General features: G+C 39.6%; 1 protein-coding gene across 1 annotated transcript in view; it reads left to right on the forward strand.

Moving 5' to 3' along the window:
* Window positions 1-6,453: 6,453 nt before the first annotated feature.
* Window positions 6,454-12,018, forward strand: part of c6.2 (complement component 6, duplicate 2) — a 21,397-nt gene continuing 15,832 nt past the window's right edge. The window contains exons 1-5 of the mRNA XM_088356181.1: window positions 6,454-6,560; window positions 9,012-9,184; window positions 9,253-9,409; window positions 9,521-9,665; window positions 10,641-10,782. Coding sequence (XP_088212307.1) covers window positions 9,039-9,184; window positions 9,253-9,409; window positions 9,521-9,665; window positions 10,641-10,782 — 590 coding nt within the window. The 5' untranslated portion in view covers window positions 6,454-6,560; window positions 9,012-9,038. The remainder of the gene's footprint in view (window positions 6,561-9,011; window positions 9,185-9,252; window positions 9,410-9,520; window positions 9,666-10,640; window positions 10,783-12,018) is intronic.

Below are 12,018 nucleotides of genomic sequence, written 5' to 3' on the forward strand. Positions count from 1 at the left end.
TTGTGCTTTCCGTTTCCTGTTCTGGTTCGTGGCAGTTAAGGATTAGGTCTAGTGGCAAAATAAGAATATAACATTTTTTTCAACCAAATGAGAAGTGCTTCAAATATTGTGCTACACGTACCCCTGACATGTGAAGTAGGGCTGTTGCTAGATTTAAGCCTTTGGGGGTGGGGGGCATATCAAATGGAGGGGGGCAATGTCGGAGAGAATAATCGGGAAGAACTGGAGATTTCCTGAAGGTCATGTCAAGGTCGAGTTTGGGATGGCTGGATGAGAAAAGTTTTAACATGAATTTGTCACTTGCAGTATCTAACCTTACTCGTGCATTCATTCCTTTGTCGGCTATTTGGCCACATTCAGCGCAACAGATGAGGTGAGTTTTACCACCTAGGGAATTCCCCCCTCCCAAATTTTACGTTTGTTGAGCCCACCACAGCTCTTCTTTTCTGAAACAGTAAAATGAACACAGAACAGCACAAATTATATGAGTCTGTTATGACAGAGGGCAGAAAGGTGCTAGCTGGAGCCGAAATGCCAGGAAAAGAAAAAAAAATGCGTCACAACAAGGTCCATTATCAATCATTTTAGTCAACTTGCACTTTTTGCCCGTCATCTGTGTGTCCCCGGGTGTGTTTTGTTCTATGTTTGTGCAGAATTGAGCAGTTCAATGCCTTCATCGTGTAGCTCCTCTCACTCAAATAAGTTCATGATGTTTGGAATTCCGTCACTTTTTCAAAAAGCAGCCTTTTCAGCTTGGTTGACTAAAAAGCCTCTTCAGATTTTTTTGGTTGCTTTTATCCATCCATCCATTATCTGCACCGCTTATCCTCAGTTGGGTCTCAGGGGTGCTGGAGCCCATCCCAGCTATCTTCGGGCAGTGGGTAGGGGACACCCTGAACTGGTTGCCAGCCAGTCGCAGGGCACACAGAGACAGATAACTCACTCGCTCATTCACACCTAGGGACAATTCAAACCGGCCAATTAACCTGATTTTGGAATGTGGGAGTTAACGAGGGAGCCCGGAGGAAACCCAGGCTTGTGGCAAAACTTCAAACAACACTTTTTAAGGCCCAGTCACACAGCCTTTTGCGTCTGTATCGCGGGTAAAATTTTGCGATTTTTTTTTTTTTTTTTTGCCCGTGGTTGACGACGGTGGAAAATGTGCAAAATTGGCCGGCAACTGTTCCGCGTCCTTACGGCGACTGTTCCGCGTCCTTATCGCTGGTAAGGGGCCGGTCACACAGACATTTGCGGCTGAATCACGGCCAGAAATTTCTGCCTGTGAAGCAGACGCTGTTGGACGCTTTGAGATCGCCATACAGACGAGATACAGCAGTGCTTTACTCGCGGTCGGGAATTCACACGCGGTTGGCCGCGCGAAAAAGTTTTGAGCTGCTCAAAAGTTTGAGCACGTGTTAAACCGCGTGCCGCACACGAGGTCAACACGAGGTAATGACGCGGAAATGACGCGGAACGACGTGCTCTGGCCGTGGCCAGGGCGTGGTTGCACATGGGTAGGACGGGAAATTTCAGCGGGTAATCGTGGGTGGAGCATGGTAATAGCATGTTCTGCGCCTGTATCGCGCTGTTATTACGTGAAATTAGCGTGTTACGCGTGTGACAGTCAAACGCCTTTCTCCGCGAATATACAGCGCGATTTGCCGAGCACACGTCAGTTGTGCTCGAGACGTCAAGGGGGTGAACATGGATCCCCGTCAGCGTAATGACCTCGTCTTAATCCATTTTTTATTTCTTGACATTTCTTTTCAAGATAATAAAATAAAAATGATGCCATAGCTTGAAATCTTGATCTTCACGGGACTGTGTCTTGAGCGGTTATGATTTCTACAGCCCGGTGTTATCCGAGAAATGCATCCCTGCCGAGATTTGCATCCCCTCGCTACTACAACCACTTTTACCTCGTTTTATCTCACTTTTAGGGAATGTAATGGCGAACATATAACCAAAACCACTTCGTCTTGCATTTGTTGGGAATGTAATACAACTTAAACCATTCTGTCTTTGTTTTTGTTGTGAACGTAATCGAACGGTAAATCCTCCCCCCCTCGCGTGAACGCACATTCTGCTGCGCTTCCAACAAAAGCGATCGTATTCTATATAAAACGCTTATTAAAACAATAAAGCGAGCTAATTATAACAATTGGGAGATCCTAGTCTATATAACGCGTTTATTTAAACAATAAAGTGCGATCGTATTCTACAAAATGCGTTTGTTAACGCGGATGAAAAAGTCACCAACGTCTATGCATGCTTCCAACAAAAGCGATCGCAGCAGAATGCGCGTTCACGCGAGGGGATGGGGGTGTGGGGGTATTGCGTAGGGGTCGGATTTGGGCAACACCGGCTCGGGAGCTTTTATACCCGTGGTCCACACGAGAAAATGACGCAGAAATGACGCGATGAGGAAGCGGAACAGTCGCCGGCGTCTGTTTTGCGGGCATACCACCGATGAACAGCGGGTTGGCCAATTTTGCGCATTTTCCATCGCGGGCAACCATGGGCAAAAAAAAACCACAAAATTTTAGCCGTGATTCAGCCGCAAACGGCTGTGTGACCGGCCCCTAACCGCGGCTGCATCGCTGTGCCGCCCGCAGTTACCCGTGGTCTAAAGTTTTGAGCAGCGCAAAACTTTTTCGCGCGGCCAACCGCGTGTGAATTTCTTACCGCGTGTAAAGCACGGCTGTATTTCGTCTGTATCGCGATCTCAAAAACGTCCAACAGCATCTGCTTCACGTGCAGAAATTTCTGGCCGTGATTCAGCCTCGATACGCCCGTGAAAGGCTGTGTGACCGGGCCTTTATGGATATATTTAGGAAATGGCTTCCTTCTTGCCACTCTTCCATAAAGGCCAGATTTGTGCAGTCTACGACTGATTGTTTTCCTATGGACAGATTCTCCCACCTCAGCTGTAGACCTCTGCAGTTGATCCAGAGTGATCATGGGCCTCTTGGATGCATCTCTTATCAGTTTTCTCCTTGCTTGAGCTGAAAGTTTAGGGGTACAGCCCAATCTTGGTAGATTTGCAGTGGTCTGATATTCCTTCCATTTCAATATTATTGCTGGCACAGTGCTCCTTGGGATGTTTAAAGCTTGGGAAATCTTTTTGTATCCAAATCCAGCTTCAAACAGTTTCTTGGACCTGCCTGGTGTTTTCCTCGTTCTTCATAATGCTCACTGCGCTTTAAACAGACCTCTGAGACTATCACAATGCAGGTGCATTTTTACGGAGACTTGATTACACACAGTTGGATTCCATTTATCGTCGTTAGTCATTTAGATCAACATTGAATCATTCAGAGATCCTCGCTGAACTTCTGGACCGAGTTTACACTGAAAGTAAAGGGGCCGAATAATTTTGCACACCCACTTTTTCGTTTTTCATTAGTTAAAAAAGTTTAAAATATCCATTAAAGTGTGTTCCACTTCATGATTGTGTCCCACTTATTGTTGTACTCTAATTACAAAACACTGTGGTGACATCTGGACATAATTATGATGCTCTTTGAGATAAATTAATTTATTTTTTTGAAAACATTACTCATAAAATATACAACAGGGGCAAAACAAGGGGCTTGACAGTACTTTATTTAATCATTACAATGCACACACAATAGTTAAACCAAATTTTTAACCAATCCAAATTGTACAGCAATGGAAGTTATCGATTAAAAACGCTTCTGTTCCCTTTCTGGATCATCACAGAAGCTTCCTTTAATGCTCAAGGAACAATGAAAAGCCAATGCAATCTGGTCAGCTACCGCGGCAACAATCATTGACAACAACACAAAAATATATGTTTGTGATGCTATCTGGCACTTATCTCTGCTATATAGTTGCCCTGGCGCTGTCGTCTATGAATGATTCCATTTATCGTCGTTAGTCATTTAGATCAACATTGAATCCTTCAGAGATCCTCGCTGAACTTCTGGACCGAGTTTACGCTGAAAGTAAAGGGGCCGAATAATTTTGCACACCCACTTTTTCGTTTTTCATTAGTTAAAAAAGTTTAAAATATCCATTAAAGTGTGTTCCATTTCATGATTGTGTCCCACTTATTGTTGATTCTTCACAAGAAATTACAGTTTTATATCTTGATGTTTGAAATCTGGCCAAAGGTCACAAAGTTCAAGGGGGCCAAATAGTTTTGCAAGCCACTGTACATATTTACATAAGTTTTGTGGATGCACAGTCACTCCGTCATCATCGTTATCATCATCACTACCACTTTCACCGTCATCATCATTATCATTGCTGTCTACATCCATTCTCAGCATACTATGTAATAAGAGTATCTATTAAAATAATAATTCCCATTGGTGCTCATGGTGACAACTGACTGTTCTGTGGTGTGTGTTTCCCATCGTACAAAGTGTCTTTGGATCTGCTGACTTAGGGGGTCCTCCCCCAGGCAGCAGGACCACCATTCTTGAGTGTCCTAATTTTTGCATTAAAAAGACAAGGTAGGGGAGCTTGAGCCAGATACCTCCAGTATCAAAACTCTCACTTGTCTGTCTAACGAACATATGTGCAGTCATTTCTGTTTTGTGTTCTTATTAAAAGTTATCTCTTTTATTTTTGTTTAGTTTTCACCATCATCACCAATGTATTTATTCACCTTATTGGTTTGTTTATAAATATAGATCTAGATTGTAATGATTTTCTATCATTTATTGGTGACAGCAATATGACAATGACAATATTTGGCATAGTTGATGACAATAATAACAGTAACAAGAACAAAAATAATAGTCTCGACAATCGTTATAATGACAAGAAGCCTGATTATTAACTTGATGTCACGACCAGAACGGAATTAGGACCCAGATGCGTAACGTTAACCACAAGTTTATTAAGATAAAGCGGAAAAGCAGCGCCCGCGATCCGGTGCTCGCTGGACGCGGGAGACTAGCCGCTCACAGAATTGGAACATGTTCCAAATGCGGAAGTGGATCTTAGTGTCATGGACGGAAAAACAGATCGATAGCCGAGACAAAAGAGCAATCGGATTGGGATCAAAAAAACGAGTCGTAGGCCGGGATGGGAGATCAGAACGTGGTCGGGGTCAAAAAACAGGTCGTAGCCGGAGACAAACGGGGAAATCAGGAAAGGACGGGTGGAAAACAGGTGGAAAACAGATAAAAAAAGCGGGACTGACGTGAGTCAGAGTCCAAATGCTTGCCTTGTAGACACAGAGGTTCGCTGACGGACTGACAACGGGCGAGTGAAAGGCCAGAGCTTAAGTAGGACGGGAAACCAATCAGGAAGCCAGCAGTGGCTGACGCCAAACGTGCGGGCACAGGTGAAATTGATCAGTCATCATGACACTTGACCTATCTATTGACTATATAAGGCTCCTCACTAACATTATTTGGATACAAATAATACTACCACTAGGACTAATATTAACAGTAATAGTCACATAAGTTATAATAATAATAATAATAATCACAATAGTTATAATGATACCAGAACAATTATTAGTTTTACCTATTAACTTTTTGATGCTGCTTATCTCTAAATGTCATTGAGACACCAGTAATAATGACAATAAAAACAATAGCGGTAACATCAGTTAAAAACAGGTATGATCACAATAATTATAATATTACTAATAATGATAACAAGGGTGATTTATGGCGTAAACCACCCATTGGTCTATAATAGTTCTAATCCTTGACTATCATTCGGACCATTCCTTTTTGTACTTTGACAATATTGATTCTTTGTATCTGGATTTGAACAGGTGAATACTTAGACATTGTTTGACCTCCTCCTGTAATTTGTTCCAAAGTTTGATGATGAGATAAAACCTAGTGCCTTTTCATGTGTCTTCTGTATCTTTAGGGAACTAGTGGACATGATCTAGTAGCTTCCCGCTGGGATCTGGGTTCAATTCTCATCCAATGTTATGCAATTGTAATCGGTAAAATACTTAAACTGAAGAATCAATGCACATATACTGAACTTTTTTAATGTTTAGTGCAACCTTAGCCCTTACTGAAGTTCTAATTCCATTCGCCTTGTATTTTGGTCCCTTATCTATGAAAACTCATCACTTTTGGGGGTTTGCCTTTTAGTGTATGGGGCAATATATATCAGAATATTGAAAATCAACAATTAATGAAAGGGGAAACCTTTTTAAAACTAAAGAAAATTAAATGATGCGATCACAACTTGTGTATATTAGGAAAAAAAAATATTTCACAATATTGTGCAAGAAAGAGGGGAAAAATTATCTCGCTCATAAAACCTGAAAAGTGTCAGAATAGAACAGCACACATCTGGAGCTCATCTTGCAGATGGGGAACTCCTCCATTTTACTTCCCGTAATTTGGAAAGACAAATGTTTATGTTTGCACGTTCAGAATGTTGTTTTCCAAAAAGGTGAACTGAGTTGCTCCAGAAGCAGCTGGAACCTTGGAGGAATTCCACATGAAGCTTTTGTGTATAAATATCTGTCAACACAAATTTCAGTCGAGCTTTTTCTCTGCCTGCAATGCAGACAAGCTCAACACTTACTAAGAAGGCAACACATTGTGGTGAGTCAGGCTGGGATAGCACTTTTCTCTATTGTGTAGCATTGCTGTAATATGGTAGCTACGTTCAGTTTATAATAATATTCTTATTTCTGCATTTATTTTCCCTTATGTTTCTTTAAAGACTGCGTTCATTGTGTTATAAACGATTATTGCATTTGTACATGGCTGAATTGGTTGATTACAATTATTTAATGATACCAAATGTTTTGTTACTGATTCTTGTTGCTTCAATTACCCACTGCTAAGGCAAATTTCAAATTTAGAATATTTCGGACTTGATAATTGTGTTATTAACAAGTAATTAATGTGTTATAACGTGAAGGGCTGTACGAATAAACACGACTTGACTACTAAATGTGTAAACAAGATTAGAGGTTCCTGGTTAAATGGTTGGTTAAAATAACCAAAAAGTGCAAATGCTGTCAGTTTGTCGTCTGATCGTTATTGCTACAATTAGCTGTTGTTAAGGAAAATTTCAAAGCAAAAGTTATGGGACATGGTCATTTTTCAACAACTACCGTAATCAAAGTGTATAAATGTGTATAACACAAGAGAATTAATACATGGCTAAATGGTTGAATGGCTAAATGGATCGACTCTTATAGATACAATGAGCTGTTGTTAAAGTAAATTTCTAAATAAAAGATTCGGGACAATTATCAAGTTAATTACTTGATGTTTCTCAAATTTGTAAAAAAAAAAAAAAAAAAAGACATGTGGTGCATGGTTAATTGAAGTAATTATGTTGAGCTTTAGTAGTCAGTTTGTTGTTCGATGGTATTTTAACAAGTAGAATAGAATAGAATAGAATTTACTTTTATTGTCATTCTTTGTAACCATGCACATAGAACGAAATGTCGATACACCTGACCCGTACAACTGCAGCGAGCCGATGCAGCCGCAGCCAAACAGGGCGCCGCCATTTTAGACCCAACTGCTGTTTTGGGAGTCATTAGGTGACCAAACCCCCCAATTCCAACCCTTAATGCTGAGCGCCAAGCAGGGAAGCAATGAGTACCAATGTTGTAAGTCTTAGGTATGACTCGGCCGAGGCTTGAACCAGCGACCTCCCAGTCTCGGGGCAGGCGCCCTACCATCTAGGCTACCGAGCCTGTAATTAATTAAGTAATTAACGTATATTAAATGTATCATAAAAATAAAAGTGGTAGGTTGCTAACTGATTGATAATAATCAATTAATCAATTATTGATAATAAAAATATTGGGACATGATCATTTGTGTTAACCAGTATTTAAGGTGTATTGACTATATATATTTGCAGAAAAGGCGACCATGGTTGATTGTAGTTACTATATATTATACATAGTTTGTTTTTAAAATTGTATTGCTAAAATTAGTTACTGTTAGAGCAAATTTTAAAATAAATGTTTTGGGATACGATCATTCCTGTTATCCAGTAATTAATGAGTATCAAATGTGTAATAAAAAAGACAAGTGGTGCATGACTAAATAGTAATTGAAGTTATTATAGAGTTCTTGTATAGTCAGTTTTTGTTCGATTTGTATTGCGACAATTAGCTTTTGTTAAAGCAAAGCTCAAATAATTATTTTTTTTACCTTATTAATTTTATTACGACAATAATAATTTGTTTTAAATGTGTAAAAAATAGTCTGTTGCATTGGAAAATGGTCAATTCATTGATAAATAGTGCAATTATATTCAATTTGTTATCAGAATCTTAATGCTACATGTAACTTTTGCTAAATAAAAATTTCAGATGTCATTTAGAATTTGTTTATTGTTGAAGGACGATTGATTAGTTTTTAGTAAATGTGTAATAAATAGCTATTTGCATGCAAAAAAGGTCATTCATAAATAGTGCTATTATAGTCGCTATGTCATTAGAATCGTAATACTACATGTAGGTTTTGTTTAAGCAAAATTCAAAATACAAATACAAAATAAGATTTGTGACTTTTTGTATTATTATTGATTATTTAATTAGTTGGTTATTCGTAATAAACAAGTGTTTGCGAGGGAAAATGGTTTATTGTAATTAATATGTATTGCAATTATATTGGGTTGTTCGATTCTTAATGCTACAAGTATGTTGTGTTAAAAGGCAATTGTGTATTATTTAGCACCACATAATGTTAAAACAAATAACTTTATTGATTAAAAAAAACAATATCGATTTGAATAATGCGCAAAATTACATGACCTGTCATATATACTTGCATTTTTTAAAAATACTCCTAGGTCAATACATTTTTAATTATTTTACGTTACATCAGGCTTAACTCTCGGAAGCTGCCCGTAAAAGAACAGGCAAAAAAATAAGAAAAATAGTGTGGTTTGGTCACTTTGAGTCTCTGTAGTTTTTTTTCTTCCTGCGCTTTGTAGCATTTGGCTTTTTAATGAGTGTTTTTTTGCCACGAGGAGGCCCAAAATAAACACAGTCTCTTTAAGGAAATCAAATTTCCCTTCAGGTCCTTCAGACTCTTGCAAGCTTCCTAATGGATTTTTCGACAACTTTGTTCCTGCTGCTCCATCTCTTCAGTCTGACATCGATTGGTCTGGCCTGTTTTTGCAATCGATACCCCTGGGGTTCGTGGTCCGCCTGTACCCGGACGTGTAACCATGGCACACAAACCAGATACAGGCAAGAAGCACAAAAGGAAGAAAACAATGTTGTGTTGACATGTCTTTTGTATTGTACGGGTTTGACAGGACGATTCAATATGACGATTACTACTGGAAGAGCAGTTGTCATCAACTGTGCGAGGCACAAGACAGGAAGGCTTGTAATATGCAGGCCTGCCCCATAAATTGCCTGCTGACAGATTTTGGGCCCTGGTCCGAGTGCTCGCCATGTGTTAAAAAACAGGCAAGACACAATGTTCCCACCAAAAATCCATTTATTTTTCAGAACTCAGTCTTTCTCCAACGAAGGTGAACTTTGTGGAAATAGTCATTTGTTTTGCTGCCGATGCCCTAGTTTCGAACCAGAGCTATCCAGACTCCATCCCAGTTTGGAGGTATGGCATGCAGCGTGGAACTGACGGAGGAAAGGCCATGTTATCCTGCCACGGAGTGCAAGATGGCACCGGTTGACTGTGGAGAAAACTTCAAATGTGACAATGGTATGGCAAAGGTGCTTCGCGGAAAAATAAATGCCCCATCCCGACTACTGTAGATGCAGGCGTCACGAGCTGCAGGATGTACAATTACACAATCCTTTGTGGTGACATCTGCAAAACCATCCATCCATTCATCCATCCATTATTCCATACATCCATCCATTCATCCATCCATCTGTCCATCTATCCATCCATACATCTGAGCAACAATGATTCAATCCAACCAGCCATCTGCGATTAAACTCATCATCCATCCATGAGTCATCTATACATCCATGATTTTCTCATGATTTCATCCATCCATTCATCCATCCATCCATCCATATATCTATCCATCCATACATCTGTGCATCAATGATTCAATCCAACCATCCATCTGTGATTAAACTCATCATCCATCCATGAGTCATCTATACATCCATGATTTTCTCATGATTTCACCCATCCATCCATCCACAATCCATCCATATGTGATCCATCCATTCACCCATCGAGGATTCCATCCATCCATCTATCCATCCATCCATCCATTCAGTCATACATCTATGTATCAATGAATCAATCCATCATCCATTCATGAGTCATCCCTCCATGCACACAAACATCTATACATCCATGATTTCATCATGATTTACATATTCCTTCGCAAGGTTTTGTTTTTTTTGGAGGTACCCGTAGCAGCATGATGGCGGACAATCATGTCAGCTCCTCTACCTGAGACTCAAGATATGTGAAACAAATGGAAATTTCTCATACTACAAGGCTTTTTAAAATGCATATTTATATGAGTTAATGTAATCTGGTTTTGTTTTTTCACAAATGAAGTTTCTTTTCCAAAAGGAGGTGCAAAATAACACACATACTTCCTTTAATTCACAACAGTCAAAATGGCTCTGAAATAAATAAAAAAAATACATTGAAACAATTGCAAGCTTGAATCCAGATTACTCCTTGCGTGATCCCTGCCCTTTTTTTTAGGGCGCTGCCTCAACACGACACTGACATGCAACAAACAGAACGATTGTGACGACAACTCTGACGAAAGAGAATGCCCTGACTTCAAAATTGTGTGCCCGGCTGACAAGAGAGTGGCACCTGGTGCTGATCTGGTGGGGAACGGGTGAGCTAATGCAGTGGTCCGCAACCTTTTCTGTACCACTGACCGCTTCATTGTTTGACAATATCACATAGCGGGTGGCATTTAACGCGTTGGTACTTTTTCTAAAATGATAACAACAATAATAATAAAAACAATTGTAGCATTTACAATAACAACAAAATTAATAATAATATTGAGCGTAAATCCAATGTGTAGTCAAGTGGAATATTTAGATGTCCTCACAACATCACACCTAAAATCACATTAGTTCATTTTCTGACCGTTAACAAGGAACGCTGTCCTGAATCCAAGTCAAGCCATGTTTTGGTCATGTGAAAGGAAACCGAAGGACCCGAAGGCACGGGAAGTACATGCAAACTCTAAACAAGGAGGTCGGCAGCTGGAATTGAACCCGGACGTGTTAGACGGACGTGCAAATATCAACACAATCTGTTCGCTATCCTAACGTTTAACACAAAATTTCATGTCAATCTGCGTGCCAAGTTATAGAAAAACAAACACACTGATTGGTTATAAGCGCAAAAGTTTGGTTAAATTCATCTTTCACTGTATATTTGGCGAGCAGGAACCCTTGTTTCCCACCAGGGCTGAAACTAATGACTATTTTAGAGTCGACCGGTCACCGACCATTGAAACGATAAGTGGAATAATTTGATAATTATTATATATTTGTTCAGATTTAGTATGAAACTGTATTTAATTATTTGGCAAATGATAATAATCACAAGACAAATGGGTAAGATGGAAAATACATCTTTTATTGAACATCCTGCGTATTCATACTAAAATTTAATAAAAATGCACCATACAAAACCAATTAGGTAGTCATGCCAAGTCAAGTCATGTTTATTTGTATAGCCCTTAATCACAAAGAGTCTCAAAAGGCTGCACAGACTACAGATTATAGGTACTATGCTTGGTCATTAGAGACATAAATATATAAAAAAAAGTGTCCATTTATGAGGGACAGGCAAATGAATAATTACCATAATTAAATTCAGAATTTGACTACAGAAATACCGCAAAAATACAAAAACAACTACAGTAATAATGCATGACTAAATTTTAAATTTAGGGCTTAAAACTGGTACCGGATATATTCTCATCTTATCTCTCATCTCATTAGCGGTACCGCTTATCCTTATTGGGGTCGCGGGGGGGCTGGAGCCCATCTCTGGGCAGTGGGCAGGGGACACCCTGAACTGGTTGCCAGCCAATCGCAGGGCACACGGGGAC

This window comes from Urocampus carinirostris, chromosome 16 (assembly GCF_059441175.1).
Source record: "Urocampus carinirostris isolate Australia breed hairy pipefish chromosome 16, RoL_Ucar_1.0, whole genome shotgun sequence".
Taxonomy (NCBI): Eukaryota; Metazoa; Chordata; class Actinopteri; order Syngnathiformes; family Syngnathidae; genus Urocampus; species Urocampus carinirostris.